Here is a 19,920-nt window from a genome sequence, read left to right on the forward strand (position 1 = left end):
AAGGATTGGTAAGTCTTAATGACGGTAATAGTCATTTAAGGATGAAAAGAATTTTTTAAAACTCGACTTATACATTAATCATATAATTGACTGTAATAAATATGAACTTCTTAATTTTCTTAATTCTTTGGAAGAAAATTTTGTTGAAATAAGATAAAAAATAGAGATTGTAATTTAATTTTTTAAATATTTTTTTCTTTTATATATTTTTCTACTTATATCGAAGAAACATAAAAAAATAGTATCAATATTTGTCAAAAATAGAAACCTTGAAAATATAAAACTAAAACTCGATTGGTAAGACAATCAAGGATTTCATGCGATAATGATGCTTCTTAGAAATTTCATGTTAAGAACCACAATTATCAATTTAATTGTAATCACTTTCATCGTATATGTTCTCTACTTTCGAGCTTAATGTTTAATTAATATTTTTATGCTATTTCGAATGTACACTTAAATTCTTTTCCATATAAAGAAAAAAAATTCAAAATATAATATTCTATGTACTTGTGAATTGCGACTAAGTTCAGGGATAGTTCTAGTTCGACCATATCGATCGACCTTCGAACATGACACCTGAACGATATGTACACAATCGATGCTTATTTGTGTTAGTTCAACAAAACATTTAATTATATATATATTTTATTTATAAATATATATATATACAAATTCTTTAACTAAAATATGTATATACTATATAACTTTGTATATACAATTCCTTCAGATGACATAACGTGTAATAAAAATACGTAAAATAATAATTAAATTTAATTAAATTTCTCTTACCATGATATTGTCTAATTTACTTGGTTGCCACGGATCTGATAGGTTAGAAGTCGGCGGATACATGGAAAACATGGTGTAATTGTGATCTTCGACAATATTGTCGTAAAAGCCTGTGCTAGGTACACGTTGCGTCATCTGTGAGCGCGTTTCGTTTTCAAGACTTCACCACAAACAAAAAATGAAAAAGACGTTGGTCCTTCACGGGATAGTTCTATGTCCGAAAAATTAAACTTCAAAAGTACGTGTTGAACTTGTGCCAAGTACACTCGCGATGAAACAGGTCGCACCTTTTTACGTTCACCGATATCACGTTTCGGTTTAAGTACCACTACTGTTCGATAAAAAATGACACGTACGAATGGTCATCGTTGTCTTTTCGCACTGTCACGTACAAGTTCAACTATGTAACAACGAGTTACTATGTATTCAAGATAGTGTCGCGTGCGCTTACGTATCCCAACTGAGCCCGCCAATGACTGGGAAACTATATAGAAAGACAGCCGTTCGACCCCCCCCACCAATCAGCGTCGAGCAAGCCTGCGTGACGTCATCGCCATCTTGATTGCTGATTCGCGCGATAGTGCGCGGCCAATCAACGTGTCCTGTCTACACTATATCTTCGTATCACGATGATTTTCACAGAACTGGGAAATACTTCACGAAGAATTAGATTCTCTTTTCCAGGTAAATTACGCATAGTCCTTGCATAATTTTATAAAAAGAGCCGAATAGATCTTTATCATTTGTGTTAGTTTTAAAGGAAAAATTTAATAAAATTTAATAAATCGTTTCATTTCAATTTTTTGAACGACTGCGCATGCGCACCAATCATTTGATTGTCGAATAAAAAACATTCAAACACAAAAAATTATATAAAAATAATAATACATTAAATGATATTTTAATCCTTAATTCTTAATAAAAATATTAAGAAATGCACACATCTAATAAATTTATTTTTTTCCTTCGACAAACAATAATTTTCTCTTTATTTCATAATTTAATACGTTATATTGAAATAGTTATATAGTCTCAATTAATATTGCACGATTGAAACTATAATCTACATCACTAATCAGACAAGGCAACAAGATAATATATACATAAACAATTGTACATGTATAAACATACTTAAAAAAGATAATTACTGTAATTTTCTCACTTTCGTAAACTACATCGCAAAGAATATACGAAGTGTAACAGCTTTTATTACAATAGCACTGAAAATATGTCAAGGAATTACTTGGGAAAAATTTATTATAGTAATTATGTAAAAGCTCAAAGCTTAATTTCTCAAAGTTTCTTTTCTTCTTTATATATATACTAAAAATTTTTTAAATCTTAACAAATGATTCTATTATGATTCCAAATTTAATATGAGGCTACAAAATGACAAAAATAGAGTAAATCATCATAAAGTTTAGTGGTCATCGTTTGCGAGAGATCGTTTATTATACTCAAGCAACAACACTTCTTACTATTTCTGTACTGGGAATTCCTTCGTATATGCACAGTTCTTTGTTCTTGTTCGATATAACATATATACATCGTGAACACACGTGCAACAAACTCTGTGTAAACTCTGTTAGTCCGGTGCAATGTACGTGTGAACGTACTTTATGCACGAATAAAGAAAAAAAAAGAAAGAGAAGAAAAGAACAACATGCGTAGCCAACTACTGTGTGCAGAATGCACAGAGAAAAGGTCATAAAGATTATTGTAGAAATGTGACGTTTGTAAAATTTTATTATCGTTATTTTTTCTTTTTTTTTTTTAGATTATTATTTAGAAAAATTAAATTCTTCTCCTCTTTATTTTATTTTATGAACGATAAAATTTTATTATAAATTTTTATAAATATACTAATTATTTATTATATATTATTAAATATCCAAATTTTTTTAAAGAAAAGAAATTATTTTTTACTTTTTATAAATTCTGTATTTTCATAAGAACTATTTAGAGGAGATATAATATAAATTATGAGAGTCAATATTGTGATTTACGACTATGTTTCGTATATTTGAAAATTATTGCTATGCGTAGTTCAAAGTTCAAAGCCCTTCGTATTACTTAGGGCAAGGAAACAATCAGTTTCTTAAAACACATTGAAGAAAATATAATTTTGGCAGATTTATGGCTCTGTTTGGTGAAAAGTCTCGTGCAAGAAGCGCAGTATGTCAATAAAGTATGACTCATGCACGCTACGAACTGTATAATAAACGATCCAAATGGTTGCTTAACCATTTCTAAACTTATATTCAATTAAAAAAAACAATTTTTTTAAAAAAACCTATCAAAATTATAATCAAGTTAATTTTAGATTGATGTTATATTCTAATTATCTAAAGTAAAAATTCTTTGTTAGATTCGTTTTGAATTGTTCCTCGAAATATATATAAGTTATATACATTTATGTAATATATACGATATATACGAAAGCATTCGAGATAATTACTAATTAAAAGCCAAGTACTTAAACAAATTCCTTAAGAAAAATAAAATATTTACCATTTTGAAAAGGTTAAGAAAAAAGGTTAGGAAAATTTTTGACAAATCCTGTTAATCACATAGAAAAAAGAATCGATGACTTCTTACGATTCACTTATGACACGTTCACCATCGAGGATACAAAGGAAAATTAAAGATCGACGACAACCACATGGCTTTGTTCTTACCGTGAACAAAGAGACATTTTAATGAGCACGCGGCTGAAGTAGCGGGTTAATCGAATGTTTGTGGGTAAACCAAAAGATCGACTCGCATTGCGCGCGCAGCATAATAATGGCCGCCGAAAATCATGCGAGGGAAAGGCGGAAACCTTGTCGATTCTTCTATGGGGAAAAGTGTGCATAAATGGATTGGAACAACGACGATATTTTGAATATTTAAGAGAACAAAAGAGAATAGATAATCAGACACATCATTGTGAATCAATCGATTCTTATTCTTCTTCTTGAATATACGCATCAAAAGATTCGGTTTCTTTATTTTAGGCTCGGATAAAACACGAACACTAAACATTTCCCTATCGGGAATAAAAGAAGATACAATGGGTAAGAAAGTATCAGGAAACAAGATTACGTCTCCGTGACTTTGTTGCCGATTGAATGCTTACTGATTCCCGCGCATCACGTTCCATCGACAAATCGAAAGCTTTGAGTTCTGAGAATAGTTTGATATGCTTGTAACAGATAATCCTTTGAACGAAGTTGTATTTTACTGTTTTATGGCTTCTTTTGAAAGGAATTTTAACTATTAACTATAATGATCCGAGTACTAATAAAGAATATCAAAAAAGCAATATAAAAAGTTTTATTTAAATAATTGTTTAAAACAAAGGATCAAAAAAAAATTAAATGCAAAACAAATAAACGACAAATAAATATATACTTTCTCTCTAATAATCTAGTATAAAAATAGTCACCATAAGTTAATCTGATAAATTTGATCACGAATAAATGAGAAAGAACAAAAACGAATAAATTTTAATTCTCATAATTGAAACTCAAATATCTCTCATCACAATACCTTATAAATTTTCTTTTTACCTAAATTTTCTTTCCTATCTAATATCTGAATATAGTGGTCTTTATGTCGACTCTTTATGGAACAATGCAAGAAGGTTTTTTCTCTAAACCTTATAAACTTAGAATTATAAATCACATCATGCGCTAAAGTTTTCTTGACAGAACTCGCAAATGTTTCTCCGCAATAACTATTTGCATTTTATCAGTTGATTTCTCTGTCTTTCTTCTCTAACCTTACTGTTAATGGCGACAGAGATAATTAGGTGACAACAGCTGGCTGTTCGGTCGGCTATCTGTTCAAAACATTACTACTGCGCAATATACACTACGATCTATAGTTGTTCCTTTCTTATACTATACATAAACGTTAAGGTTCATGCGCACGTGTGTTAACGTGTTGGTGCCGCGCGTGTTTTTAAATGACCACGCGCTGTCGAGTTGAGTGTGTACGAGTTCTTTATAAAACAGCTGTTGTGAACAACAGAAGCCATGTCAGTCGAAATACTAGATCAATACCGTCATCTACCACAGAATTTATACCTAGGGTAAAAAGGGAAACTTCGATAGGATAGCATATTCAAAAAATTCGATTAAAATTGTTAAGAGTGAAACATGTAATGAAATTTATATCAAAAGATTTTATCGTTTTATCATCTTGTGATATTGAATTTTGTTGGATTATATACCATATTTCTCATTTACGCGATATTTTATGTAACATAGGAAACACGCGTAATTTTTATATGCGTCTATTGCCAAGAGTGACGCAAGGGAAAGAAAATGGAAATTAACGTAATCGTTCATATCTGTAAAAGCATTCGACATCAATATGTTCTGTTTTTCACGGGAACCTGTTTTGTTGAGTAATAGATAAGAATTAGTAACTATTATTTTAATTTTATCTCTAAAATTTTATTTTTATTAAAAAAGAATTAAAATTTTATTCATCATTTATTAAAATGTTATTTCAAAATTATTTAAATTCGAATGAAATTTTGTATATCGTAGTATATGTTTAAATATTTTCTTATTTTTTAATCGTTAATTTTTTAACAATATTTTATTATTATTACTATAATTTATTATTAATTATAATTCCGTTAAAAAAATATTTCAATAGATATTATTCATCTACAGATAAGTGAACGGACAATAATATATAAGATTGCATTTGATTGGTTAATTCTGTAGTAACTCAGATGTTTATTGGTGATACTTATATGCATAGTGTGTACCTTAAATGGATACCTAGTCAGATGGGACAATAAAACATGTTTATTTGAATATATATTGAAATTTTGCATTGGAATAGATTTGAAATTGTTGTACCAATATTATTCATGTTTTATTTATAGAACAAATCTTATCACTATTTCAACAGTCGGAAAGTATGAAAATTGAAAATCATGTTTTTACGTTGAACAGTTTATAGCGATGACGCCACGCGATTTATAAATTTAGATCTCGATGTGTACCATCCTCATGTAACGACTACAGCATCGTTTAAAGATTGTCAAATATGCTCTAATTAATTACGAATTTTTATCAAACGAAGATAATACAACAAACTTTTTATCCTTAATTTTAAATTAAATTTTTGTTACCAGGAAAGGCATTATATTTGAAATCGTAAAAGGAATAGATAACATAAAAACATTTTGTTTATTTTCTGATTTTTAACGAATAAATTTTTTCTACGAAATCGAAGAATTTTTATTATTATTTTTTAATGTCAAGTTTATAAAACTTGATATATACGCGATAATTATTTGTTTCATGATCATTAAGGTTAGACAGAGCAATGTCTTTTCTAGAAATGTTATTTTTTTAATATATTGGCAATAATGAAACATATTATTTTGAATAATGCTTAATTATTTAAAATAGCTGTATTACGTAACAAACTTAGTAGATCTTTATTCGTGGTTATAGGTTTCTATTCAAATATTTTAAAGAAATTCATATATCATACAAGCAATAATAAATGCTGTTTATCGAACATTCATGCACCTACATGTATATATGTACCTTAAGATTACATAAGTTGCCATATTTATATAGTAAAACCTGTTTTTTCTTCGAGGAATATGACATTTCCTTAGTAATGTAAAATAGAGAACTCAGCCGGTACTTACATTGCTAGGTAGTATGGACGAATTCGTGATGCTGGAGAGAAAATCATGGCTGACGCGGGAGCTCTGTGACGTTCCGCTGTCGCTGGACACGCTCGAGCTGTCGTAAAGTACATCCGACACGTCGAGCTTCATGTTTACGTCGTCAAGACGCAACGGTATTACTTGTTCGGTTCTCTCGCGCGAAAGGAAAAGTCGATGGCGTTGAGTTCGCGGCGTTTTATAACCTCAATTAGAAGATTTATTCTGATACAACTATAAGAATGATTAAGATTTTTGTTAAGAAGAATTTAAAAGCAGCACACACGAATCGTAGGTTTCTTTAGCCGAAACTGTGTGAAACTGTGCCCGATGACTCATGCCGTAGGGGAATACCTCGAGGTTCGCGCACGTTCAATCCTCGGCTCAACGATCTGCCTCGACTCTCTTTACTTGTCGAAGCTCCACGAACATGTATGACGTCACTAGCTATTCCCAGGCGACCAATCCCGATGCTCGTCGTGCTACGTTCGCAACGCTTGAGCCAGGGCCGGCTCTATTCACATTATTAGTGGGTATTTTTTGTCAGAACTCTGTCACATTAAATAATAATCGTTAAAAGATAAAATAATATTTTATTTAGACGATAAATAATGAAATCTATATTAAACAAGTTTATATTAAACAATATTTTTATTTATATTAAAATAATCAAAATTTAAATACAAATATCACAAATGCAAATATTATTTAAATCAAATAATGATATTCAGAAATAATTTCTCATTACTAATATTATATTTATTTATTATTTATTATTATATTATTTATATTTATTTTTATTGTATCAATTAATTATATGCGTACTCGAAAAATAAATTTTATTTTTATTTATTTTATATTATATATATGAAATCAACAATCTTTTTCAAGTTAGTTTCATCTTTGATTATCTCGTATAGTACTGTTGCAACGTTATTTCATCATTTGTTTTCTCTTATTAGCAATATGTGTATCCGTTATTGCGTAATTGATAAGTACTATTGGAGCGGAACTTTCCGAAGAGAATAGAGAAGTATTGAATGCCAGAATCTATGTACTACTGTGTTTTATAGCCATGTGTTTCCAAAGTAGACTGCAGTGGCGTCACTTGGCGACGAAAATTTCAAACTTGCGGCGCGCTTCATTTCCAAGAATCGTCGGATGACTCATACGTCGAGTTGTGTGGGCGGTGAACGGGGTAGCCGGAACATATCGAACAAGACGCATGACTCACCAATCTGATATGTCGGATACTCGCGCCTTAACCTGCTCCCTCTGGATGGCTAGACGTTCCTCAACCTGTGGTTTCCTCCGCTTAAAAGCATACAGGTGCCACCTGTGTAACCAAGTGACCAAGATACACAAGGAAGCTAGGTTAGGTTAATAGTATCTTGTTCTATCTCATTATTAGTTTTATGCACGATTACTTTTTTTGTTACATTACTTGTAAACTGCGACACATTGTCAACCGGATTGAAAAGAAAGATAATTTTTTATTTTAGATTTAAACATCTAATGGGAATAATAGCAAAAAGAAGAGGTTATCGTAATTTAACATACAATTTTTCTTCATCGTGACATACACATTACACAGGCATAAAATTAAAGGATTAAAAACTAAGATAAGATGTTGTTTTAATTAATTTTAGGTTATGATCTAATTAATATTAAAAGATTCTAATTGAGTTTATTATTATTATTATCTATCTTCTGGATATGATATTATCTTTTATATTTTCTAATAATTATTTACATAATCATTATTTTTAATCAAATTATATCTATTTAGCAATATTATACTTCAAAAGATACGTCTCATTACGGGCATGAAGCACAAGGGATTGACATTCACCTGCTTAGCTTCACACCATGATGAAATTCGAATAGACAGGCGGTCGTCGTCCTTGAGCTAACTTCTGCCTATAGCCAAGGCCTCGACTTAGCAGCACATTTGAAACGTTACCCGATTGGAAAAATTACGACGCCAAAGAATGTCATTGCCATTTTATAAATCGGTGCCGCGAGAGTAATCTGCCTCATATGTGCTCAGAGAATATACGAGTTTTGTTGTTTTGTCCGTTTCATATTTGCTTGTTTTTCATTAAAATGTAGGTTAAGTCTCGTTCATAATGATTTCGAGGTTAACGAATCATTTATTGATTTTAGTAAAAAAAAGACAGAAGGCTCATCCATCATGCAATATATATATAATAAAATTAATAAAATTCTTGATATTAACATATGCGCATTTAATAATTGAAATGACGATTGGTTTATTGGTGCAACTAGCTCAAGTTTCTTTTCTTATCTTATCTTTATGTGTAATACAGATAAAAAACTAGCTATTTTAGCAGTTGCCAATAATAATGATTGCAAATCGACGAATACAAAAACATATTATTTGATTATTATTATTTATATTGATTTTTTATTTTGTTTCTCTTTTTTTTCGATGCAATATATATATTTTTTTTGTTTTCTTGATTCAATTATCCTGATTCTTGATATACAAGATAATACCAGTCTATATATATATATATATATAAAGTACTTAATGATAAGTTATCAATCGAATATAATCTTTCAAAATCTAATTGCATCTAGAATAACAATTCTTGCAAATACGAAATACGACAAAAGAAAAAATGAGTCGCTACCATTATTCATTATTCTATATTCATACACTCATTAGTATCGCTGTATTCCTTCCGTGGCGATACACAAATCTAAGATAACATCATGAGGCTGCTGACATCACGGAATTTTGAAACAAAGAAGGAAAAATTTAATCGTAAAAATGCCATCGAACAATTTGCAAGCAATACAATGAGAGATCATGAAATCGAGCACGTTTGGACTCTGCTCTCAGTTGCAGCTGTGGCGGGCAAGTTCGAACAACACAATCGTGGAAGTTGCGCGAAATGAGTCAATACTCGCTCCCTCTTGCAAAACGCACGTGCGTTTCGGTTCGCTTGTGCTGTTTGCAAACGTTGGAGATAAAACGTATTGGTCGAGAAGATACATCGCCAATAAGCACGCGTGTTAATAAATTTGATCGATGGCCGGGCAAACAAGCGATTATATGCAACTTTCATCCTATATATGTATGAATAATATCGATCAATATAATTTTTAATAATAATAATTATATGCAATATAATTATATATATATATGGATTAACAAAGAAATATTTCTCTTTCGTTATTTATTTTTTTCAGATTTAAGTTTATCAAATAGACGAATTTATTGGAGAGAATATAATAACAGTTTTCGTTACCAATAACAACAGGCAGGAAGACAAAGTTGAAATTGCTTTATCGTAGTTTGATATTTATCCTCTTTTGTACTTACCAAGGTTGACGACTAGGAGGAAGGTAATGGAGTAAAGTAACCGATAAAAAAACGGAACAAAGGCATTGTTTTTCCCTGAGAAATCAATTTCATTGGAAATACCGCCAAGAATGTAAATTGCGAAGGACGATTATATTTATTAGGGAATATGTTCATTTTATTGATGCAAACAAATAATATATAATATGAAATAATAATATATGATATAAATAATAAAATAAATAATAAAATAAAAATAAAAAATATATAATATAAAAGTTAAATGTTATGTAGTTTTAATATTGATTTTTTTACTAGGTTGTAAATTATCAAATGAAAAGCGAAAAATTTCGTAGATCGTTAAATAAAATAATTTCGTAGAATTGCAGTCAACATTTTCTGAAGTGGCAAACAGATGTGTTTGTGCACGTTGCATTGTGGGCAACGATGCGTGGGCGTAAACAGTCGGGTGCCAGCATGGAATTATAAATTTTAAGGTGGCGAGTTTCGTTAATCTCTTTTGGTATTCACATATGGCGAAAGTAGAAAAACAATAATATGTATGATTCTTCATGTATATTCGGCGAGATATTTAGCTCAAGTAACTATTGTATGTAAAATAGTGGAATCTTGATAATAATTCTCAAGCTTTTTAAAGAAGAATTTTATTCGTGTCGTTAACCTCGTTGTAAGAATAAAAAAAAATGAATTTCTGTTCATGTTTGAAATACATATTTAATTTTATATATTGATCATATCATTTACATACATTAACTTATAACAATGCACTAACTTATTTGATATAATTAATAAGCAAGGCAAAGATTACAATTTCTGCGTTACGTTTGCAGTTCTACAAAATTGTTAAGTATCACTCTAATCGTGAAAAAGAAATTTCATGCTGCGTTATATGTTACGATTATCGTTGCAATTAGTCATATCACTATCAGGAATGAGTAAGATTTAAGCATGCAGGAAATGTTTTGGTAGACTTATAGTCTTTGTGTATGAGTAGTCCTACGAGGGATACCGACGCTTAAATGCCACGAGATAAGAAGTAGTTCAACATGCGTTACATTGTGATTGCAATTTTTCTAAGCTGCTCTGTCAGATAAACCAGAAATTTAACAACGGTCGAGATAATATCGGGCTAGCTTTGATTTTTGAGCTTACTTATACCTATAATCGATCAAATGTTTAACTATATCCTGGTTATTATTCATAATTTTCTTATATTCGTGACATAAAATAGTGAAAGTATGCAATATATTAAGAATTTGAATTTAACGCACTATATTAAATATTTGCTATTTGTTGGGAAATCGGATTAGAGAAATTTAATTGGAATTATGTGTATAAATTTAATAACTAATTTAATTATATTAATAATTAACCTTATGATTTTTAAATGTGTAGAAATCGATGTTTTAAATAATTTTTTTCTTTATACATAATACAATTTCAAAAATAGTTCAATTTAATTTCAAAAATATTCGTAAAAAATACTTTCGGTGTATTTGATTAATATAAATATTTGTTTAATATAAATATATATAAAAATTATATATAGATTTTCTATAACATATATGACAACTAATTAATAAATAAAATATATATATAAGGATGCAAATATATTGTATACAAAATATCTATTTAATATATAAATATAAAAAAATAGACATCTATAGATATATTTATAATATATAAAAATTGAATTGAATAAAATTTTTAATTAATTTTAAAAAAAAAGTAACAAAATTAATCAAATATTGGCGCCAACTTTTGAATTTTATAAACCAGATATAGATAAGGAGAACGATATAAAAAAAGGATAGAAATAGGATAAAAATTATGGAATCAGCGCCATCTTCAGAGTGCCGCAAATGAAACTAATGTAGACAAGGAAAACAAATAATAGAAAAAGAATAGAGATATAATAAGAATTGACTATTAGCGCCATCTCTTGAGTGTCAAAGATATCTAAAAAATTATATTTCTATTAATTGAATAAATAAATAAATAAATAAAAATATAATAAGTGAATAAATAAACGAGTTTATAAAAAAATAGATAAAATAATAGATAAAAGATTAAGTAGATAAAAAAATAACTTATAGTATAATTTATATAATAAGTAATCAAATTAATAAATACAAAAAAAATAAATAAATAATATTGGAGAAGCATAAATGCAATTTTAGTTTGTAAAAATATATCATTTTTTATTGTAATAAATTATTAGGATTATAAATTAATAATAAAAAGTATAAAAATTGTAAAATTATTGATCATTATGTTCGAAAAATCAATTTGAATGTAATCGGGAAAGAACGTTTATTTTCGTCGAACTTCGGGACAGTGACATTCTATAAATACAAGCTACGACGCGCGAGAGAATTCATTACTTGTCGAACCGCGCTGACGAAAGGGTCGAATCTATAATATTTTAATTAAATATTTATAACATAGAAAACAATTTTTATCATTTTTATAATATTTATTTTTAATTAATATATTACATATTATTTATTCGATTTGCTTTTCAATTAATATTTTTTTATTATTTCATTTTTCTAGATATTTACATACTTATTTAATTAAAAATTTATTTTTTAATTTATTTTTACTAATTTATTCTTTTATTTCATTTTTTATTTTTTTTATTTATTAATTTATTTTTTAATTTATAGTTTCATTTATTTACTTTTTTATTATTTTATTTATTTTTTTTATCGATTCATTTTATTTATTCACTTATTTATTCTTTTAATTATTATTTTATGTTTTAGTTTATAATTTTATTTATTTATTTTATTCTTTTATTTATTAATTTTTTAATCTATAGTTTAATTATTTTTTAATTTATAGTTTCAATTATTTATTTTTTTATTATTTTAATTATTTCTTTATTCACTTATTTATTCTTTTATTTATAAATTTATTTTTTAATTTATAATTTCATTTATTTTTTTATTCTTTTACGTTTTCTTTATTCATTTATTTATGCTTTTACTTATTAATTTATTTTTTAATTTATAGTTTCATTTATTTATTCTTTTACTTATAAATTTATTTTTTAATTTCATTTATTTTTTTATTCTTTTATTTTATTCCTTATTCATTTATTTACTCTTTTACTTAATTTATCTTTTAATTTATAATTTTATTTATTTACTTTTTTATTTTTTTATTTATTTCATTATTTATTTATTTATTCTTTTATTTTTTCTTTTTTTTATTAATTAATTTTTTAATTTATAATTTCATTTATATTTTTTTTATTACTTTATTTATTTCATTATTCATTTATTTATTCTTTCACTTATAAATTTATTTTTTAATTTATATTTTTATTTATTTAGTATTAGTTATTTATTATTTTATTATTATTTTATTATTTTATTTTTTATTCATTTATTAATTCATTCTTTTATTTCCTCGTTTATTTATCTACATTTTTATATTTTTTTTTTATATATTTTGATTAATTATTTATTGAATAAAAATATTATACATAATATTATATATATTTTTTATAAACGGGTCTCGATGCGTAGTTACCTCCTCGTGGTGAGACCTGGTAATTGAAATCGATTTTCGTAGATTATTCTTTGAAAAGTTTTCAATATTATCTTTGAAAATTTTCCAAAGATTAATTTTTGAAAAATCGATATCAAGCTAAAAACTACGCAGTACCTGCAGTCCATTCTAGACTTATGCCAAATTCCCTTTGGGTATTGTGGTCATCTAGAATGGACTGCGGGTACCATTTTATTTGACCCCCCGCGGGGCATCGTGGGATCGTCGTGGGATGCGTGCGTTTTAGATTTAAGTTTTTAATTTTAAGTTTTAGTTTTAAATATAACAAAATAAATGTTAAGATTATTGTGAGCGCATTCCGTAACAAAGATATCTTAGTTTACAACGAGAAATAAAAATCTTATCGATTGTTATTCCTGCGATTATCAGTTCGAATATTCTTGATGGTAATTTAGTAAATGTATAAGTCGTTCGTACATTCTTCAATCTTACGCTTTCACAAGCTTTCCTCGAGTTTTATTTCAATTCCAAATTCATTGTCGACCAAATATCACGCAACAGTTGCAAGAGTCGCTGGACGGGTGATCTTCCGGTGGTCAGTCGAGGATCCGCGCTCTGATCGATTGGTATCTTCGGAAACTCGATCAGAGTTTGGTCTTGTAGTTTGATCGTCGTCTTTATAATTCGGCTCCGGTGGTCGGGGATTTATCCCTTGCTCCTTCCAGTGTCGTTGGGACATAAGGCGTTCAGGCTATTAGGCCGCTGTCGTAATCCTCTATTGATCACGACTGGTAAGTGTCATTTGTTTGGCGACTCGCGTAAGTCAATTGACATAAGTCGTGATACGAGGGCGGCAGTGAATTTTGGTAGAGTTCGCTTCGTTTCTTCTCAATCTTTCCATTTCTTTTTTTCTCTCTTTTATTTCTTTCTTGTTGTTTCTTTTTATTTTCGTCTGGATTTCATTCTTCTTTGCAGGATTTTTTTTTTTTTTTTTTTAATAAAGAAATATCGATAGTAGTATTTTTGTTTCGTTTTAAATAGAACATAGATATCTTTGTTACGGATGCCGCATTGATTTTAGATTTTAAGTGTAGTATTAAGATCTAGATTAAGTTAGTTTTAAGATTTAAATTAAGTTAGTTTTAAGGTCTAGATTAAGTTAGTTTTAAGATTTAAATTAAGATAGTTCTAAGATTTAACTTAAGTTAGTTTTAAGATCTAGATTAAGTTAGTTTTAAGGTTTAGATTAAGTTAATTTAAGGTCTCATCGATGGACCACGTGGGAATTAGCTTTTATTTTAGTTTAGTAATTATATATTAGTTAGGTAATTTTTATATTAGTTAAGTATTTCAATTTTTTTATTTAATAATTTGTTTTTTTATGATTTTCAGATCATCTTAATATATTTCAATTTTATATTAATTTCTCTTCATTGCATGTTTTATCAAATATTGATCAATATTTACATTGACATTTACATTTTCGATTTGTTTAATTTGTTTTGTTTCTTTATCTAATTTTTTTTTCTTATGTTTCAGATTTAAATTTATTTTAATATTTTTGCTTGTGGTATTTTTCTTTCTTTTTTTTCAGGTGGGTCTCGACGCGTAGTCACCTCCTCGTTGGTGAGACCTGGTAATTGAAATCGATTTTCGTAGATTAATCTTTGAAAATTTTTCAAAGATTAATTTTTGAAAAATCGATATCAAGCCGAGAACTACGCATTAGATAGATTTGTCAAATTCATATTCTTTGATCGTCTAGATTGCATTGCTTTTTAATATCCGTCGTTTGATCGTCGTGAGATCATCGTCTTAATTTTCAGATCATAAGATAGATATTTAGATTAAATTTATTATAAGTATACTAAAGATCCAATTCAAAATAAAAATCTTCTTTTGTTTTCTCACTTGATTTCCATATTTTCATCGTGAATTTCCATTTTTAACATTATTTTTGAATCGTTTTTCTTTCTTAATTTATTCCTATAGTTATTTTATATAGTTTGTTAGTTTGCTTTTATTTTCTTTAAATTTTGCTCGAGTCACTGTAAATCATATCGTAAAACAATAGTAGAAATTATCAGATTGGTATTTTATTTTCGATGGTTAGTCAAGAATTCGAGTTTTGATTTATATCTTCGAATTTTTTAGAAAATTAGATCTTGTAATTAAACATTGTCTTCGTTTCTAAAATTCTAAAAATTGTAATTAAACACTGATTCAGAGATAGTTAGTTTTTTAAATTTCTTCTTTTTTTTATCGAATCTTAGATTCTTCTTTACTGTCCATTTTTTTTAACTCGTATTTTATTTCTTTTTTTTTCTGCATTTCTTTTTGATTTTTATTTTTATTTTTTGATTTTCGTTTTTTTTGAATATTGCAATAAGATTAATTTTTTATTATAATTTATTGTGTTCTTTGAGTTTTGAACGTGACATGTATAATATATGACAGTTTTGATGTATAATATATGAATACGATGAATTGCCATCAATATAAAAATCGTTATAAAAATTTATTGTATTCTATTTTAGATAATTTTTATATTAATTCCCTTTTATATTTCGGCCCTTCTTACTTTAATAGTTTAAGAATCAGTGCCATCTCTTGTCTTTAGAATTTTCACTTCTTTTCACTTAAAAAAATGTCAAAAGATGGCATTAACAGTCCATTCTTATTGTATCCCCATCAGATAGTGACTGTCTTTACACAAAATTTTGCACGATTTTCATTTTATTTGTCGTCCGTGTGAGATATCAAAATATTAAAAAGATTTGTTTTATATATTATTTGCATATTATTTTGCCTGTCAAATTTGATTTATCAACTTGAGAAGAGATTTTATTTATCGATAGAAATTTACGTCGTATACGTATCATTTTCATAACGATCGCTATCAGATGGCGCTATAGTTATTCCGCCAGAAGGCATGATCGGCCAAGACGCTCGTCAACAATCGATGACAGTCTGGGCCGGGTGTACTGGAGTGTCTGTAATTACATTTTTGCCGGAAAAACTTTCTTCTTTCGTGTGGTGACATCATTACGCGACATTAGTTGACGTAAATTTTGCATCGTGGAACGTACTGGGCGTTCGCGTCGCAGTGAATCGATCACAGTGTAGTCGTTTGTTTCACACGACATAGGATTGCAAGGAGAGTGAGATAGCAGAAGACAGCGACGAATAGTACGAAACAATCGGTGTCGCGCACGCGGTACGTTCCTGTTACTTTTTTTTCGTAACGAGCCGGCTCTATGCTGTCGCGTACACCTAATCTTGCCTCGTGATCGTCGTGGCGTTTTTTCGCGCTTTACGCCATCACAATCCGTTCCGGTAGCAGTAGTAGTTTCCCGCACAATCGAAGAAGGTGCGAATATTAGTTACACATACAAGGAATTACATACCGAGCGGTTTTGAGAAGGCAACGACGTGCTGGTCTGCTAACACCATCGACCAGATGGCGGATCACGGGAAAATGTAAGTGGCCATTATCAAATAATTAATACGTTCGAACGAGTCGCATTAGTTTTATTCGTAGTAGTAACGTTACTATACGTATTCGATTTGCCGTAGTAAGAGTCTTATGACGAGGAATGAATTGAAATAATTAGAAATGTTTGCAAATCATCACAATCTTACAAATAAATATTATTTATCTTTTATTTTTACTTTCATTTTCGTTGACACATTCGAATAATCGTATTTCGTATCTAATTTTCTATAAACGTCACAGAGTGTTATTTTGGAGTAGAGTATCGTTTTGATTTTCTGATTGTGTGAAAAAGTAAAAAGAGAGAGAGAGAGAGAGAGAGAGAGAGAGGAGAGTGAAAGAGAAAGAAAGAGACTTGAAGAAATTTAATCGTTTCCCTGAAACGTCGTGACCTTGCCGGTTACCGTTTTAAAGATTCTCTCGCTTTGACTCGTAAACGAGAGTCTCTTGCTCGCTAATACTATGACTGTTTTGCTCCAAAGACAGACTCATTCTTTAGATAATATTACCGTTTCGTTTATATGCGTATATAACAAGCGGCAAATTATGGGTACTCGCACGCCTCAAAGTACAGACGCGCATGTCGATGTAGTCCTCATATATATATATATACGTATACAATTTCACACATATAAGTGCATATGAACTATGTGTTGGAAGAGCGATATGTGTGTAGATGTATTGGCATGACATAGTAGTGGCATTTGACCTGCGATGAAAGTGAATTACAGCATCGTGCGATTAACGACCAACGATGGTTTCTCTTGATAAGGGACGGATCGTAAATTTCTGTCGGGCCTTATAGTTCAATTGACGCTTGCCACTTTGCAATCTCAAGGAAGCGAACACACATAATGATTCGTTGCGCACTACACTGGTCATTTCACCGTTTTCTCCCGGCTGTTGTAGTGTTTCTGGAATTGTATTATTCCATTTTAAGCGTCGAGACCCTTCGTTGCCGACCGATCGATATTTGGTCACGTTATATACGAAAGTCAACCCACGCGTTTTCATGTTCGAACAATGGTTGCATTACATGATGTTTATTTCAAACGTTTCTTTTTATTTGTTTTATTATCGCTTCATGTTAGAAAATTCATACTATAATCGGATTATAGTAATGAAAAGGAAATCAACTTATTTATAAAACCATTATAAATAGAAAAAAAAAGAGATAAAAATTTTGTTATCATTGGTAAACACAGATGAATTTCTGTTCCGTGAATTTGTTTTGTGAAATTCATGATCTTGTTCTCTATGTGTTTCATTCATTTTTTATATAAAATAGGTTTGCTATGACAATATTGTTCGTTTCGTTTTCTTTATTTTTTCGTATTCTTTAAAAATTGTTATCATTTTCTTAATATTATAATAATCATTGTTATAATTATTATATAATTTTCTCCACAAAAAAATAAACAGATTCTTTTTAAATTTTAATAAGTAGTAATTCAAATTAATTTAATCAATTTAAGGATGCTATACGATATTATTAAATATATTCAAATGGATTACTTGAGATTCATCAGAGACAAGATAAAGATAACGAATTTATATCTATAAGATATTTAATTAATATTTTTTAAATTGATACGTTCTAAGAACGTATTGGCGTTTCATTTATATTTCTTATTAATAAATTCATTAATAGTGTTTATTACAATCACTATTAATATACAATATACATATATTATAAAAATACCTGTGTGAGAAAAAAACAACATTCGTCAACCGTCTATTTTTACGTGATAGGAATCGATTAAAAGATTATTCTTCAACGAACGTTTTCTTAGGATTTATTTTGATCGCTCGTGCGCAAACAAAGTTTATGTTTCCGCCATTATCACTATCATCTCACTTTTATTGCCGAACATTATGTTCTTCAACACTATTTTTCCACCAAGACGTTATGCTATATTTAAAATGATAACGTGATCTGGGTTATACCGTCACTTTTTTCATCGTTCCAATATGAATATGAAATAATTTTTTTTCGAAAATTCGTGAACACGGTTGATTTTAATCGTAAAAAAATGTTGGATCGATTTGATTTCAGTATCCATAAAATCTTTATTTAAAATTTCATCGTGAAATAGACTGTTTGTAAAATATACTCGTAATTCACTTTTCCATTTTGTTAAAATTTTTTTCAATTAGTATTTTCTCAATTTTTGTTCCAGTCGCAAAAAAACACATGATATTAAAAATAAGTCATATAAATTTAAACATTTACTATTATTAGAAATAGTAAATATTTTCAATTTCCTGTTTCAACAAACCAATATACTTTACTTCTGCATTTACTTCTTATTTCTTTACACCTCGAATTATACGTATCTAAAAAAAAAAAAAAAAAGAAGAAGGAATAAAAAGACATTCCAATCGAAACCTTTTTATCCGATCTCGAAACAGATTTAATATTTTTTAAAAACTTTTCTTTGCGGCAATACTTTGAATACTTGGGAGCGCGTTGAATCGCGGTCGTGATATTACAACGACCTTGAGGAATCGAGTCGATGCATAATTCTAAGCGAATCATCGATGTCCGTCCATATACTTGAATCTATTTCCGAGGATAGAACGCGCAATATATACTTTTATCATCGAATACCATCCAAACGATTTTATCGCCTTTCGCATATTTTTTCGAGAGACGTCCCGCGAAACGTTTGTTTCCGGAAATCACGTTCATCCGAGAAATGAAAAGTGAGAGAGAGGGACGTGACGAAAAAATGGTTCTTCGACTTTTGGACCATTTGGATTTTAATTAGAATGAATGGAGAGATGGAAACCGCGGAAGTAGAGGTCGCGAGATAAGGCACGCGCTCTTTTCGTCACGATTCCGCGTGAGACGAGATTATCATTTATTTAGATATACCTGTCTACGTGTACGCATAATCTAATCGTGGTTAGACGATCCGTTTTGCATCCGAGTTTTGAACACATCGTTATTTTACGAATTACGTTCGTGAATTGTATACAATTTAATTTAACATTTTGATGATTTTATCCCATTTTGTGAATATTTTCTCTTTTTCCTTTACTCGTAGTGGGTCGAGCGAAATCGTTGGTAAATTTTTA

General features: G+C 28.9%; 2 protein-coding genes and 1 long non-coding RNA gene across 9 annotated transcripts in view; 2 read left to right on the top strand and 1 right to left on the bottom strand.

The window, feature by feature from the left end:
• The window catches only part of kay (transcription factor kayak), a 30,767-nt gene extending 23,906 nt beyond the window's left edge, over positions 1–6,861 (bottom strand). The window contains exon 1 of one of the 2 annotated variants that reach the window (XM_003696193.4): positions 6,458–6,861. In XM_003696193.4, the coding sequence (XP_003696241.1) occupies positions 6,458–6,589 (132 nt within the window). In that variant the 5' untranslated portion in view covers positions 6,590–6,861. Of the gene's footprint in view, positions 1–792; positions 1,256–6,457 lie in introns of those variants that run through there. The other variant, XM_012490674.3, reaches the window with a different exon arrangement.
• Positions 6,423–10,090, top strand: LOC116414883 (uncharacterized). 3 transcript variants are annotated; one of them, XR_015291184.1, is made up of 4 exons: positions 6,423–7,004; positions 7,568–7,849; positions 7,978–9,579; positions 9,695–10,090. It is a non-coding gene; the product is annotated as an uncharacterized LOC116414883 (long non-coding RNA). The 3 variants fall into 3 exon arrangements; XR_015291183.1 differs by having other exon boundaries at positions 6,468–7,004; positions 7,549–7,849; XR_004225431.2 differs by lacking the exon at positions 6,423–7,004 and having other exon boundaries at positions 7,411–7,849.
• A 6,035-nt stretch (positions 10,091–16,125) lies between these two features.
• mtd (TLD domain-containing protein mustard) overlaps positions 16,126–19,920 on the top strand; it is a 185,403-nt gene continuing 181,608 nt past the window's right edge. For all 4 annotated transcript variants that reach the window (XM_086904919.1, XM_086904920.1, XM_086904923.1 and 1 more), the window contains exon 1: positions 16,126–16,826. In XM_086904919.1, the coding sequence (XP_086761045.1) occupies positions 16,807–16,826 (20 nt within the window). In that variant the 5' untranslated portion in view covers positions 16,126–16,806. The remainder of the gene's footprint in view (positions 16,827–19,920) is intronic.

Source organism: Apis florea, unplaced genomic scaffold (genome assembly GCF_048593485.1).
Source record: "Apis florea isolate Af1SG1 unplaced genomic scaffold, ASM4859348v1 contig_2350_pilon, whole genome shotgun sequence".
NCBI classification, from domain to species: Eukaryota; Metazoa; Arthropoda; class Insecta; order Hymenoptera; family Apidae; genus Apis; species Apis florea.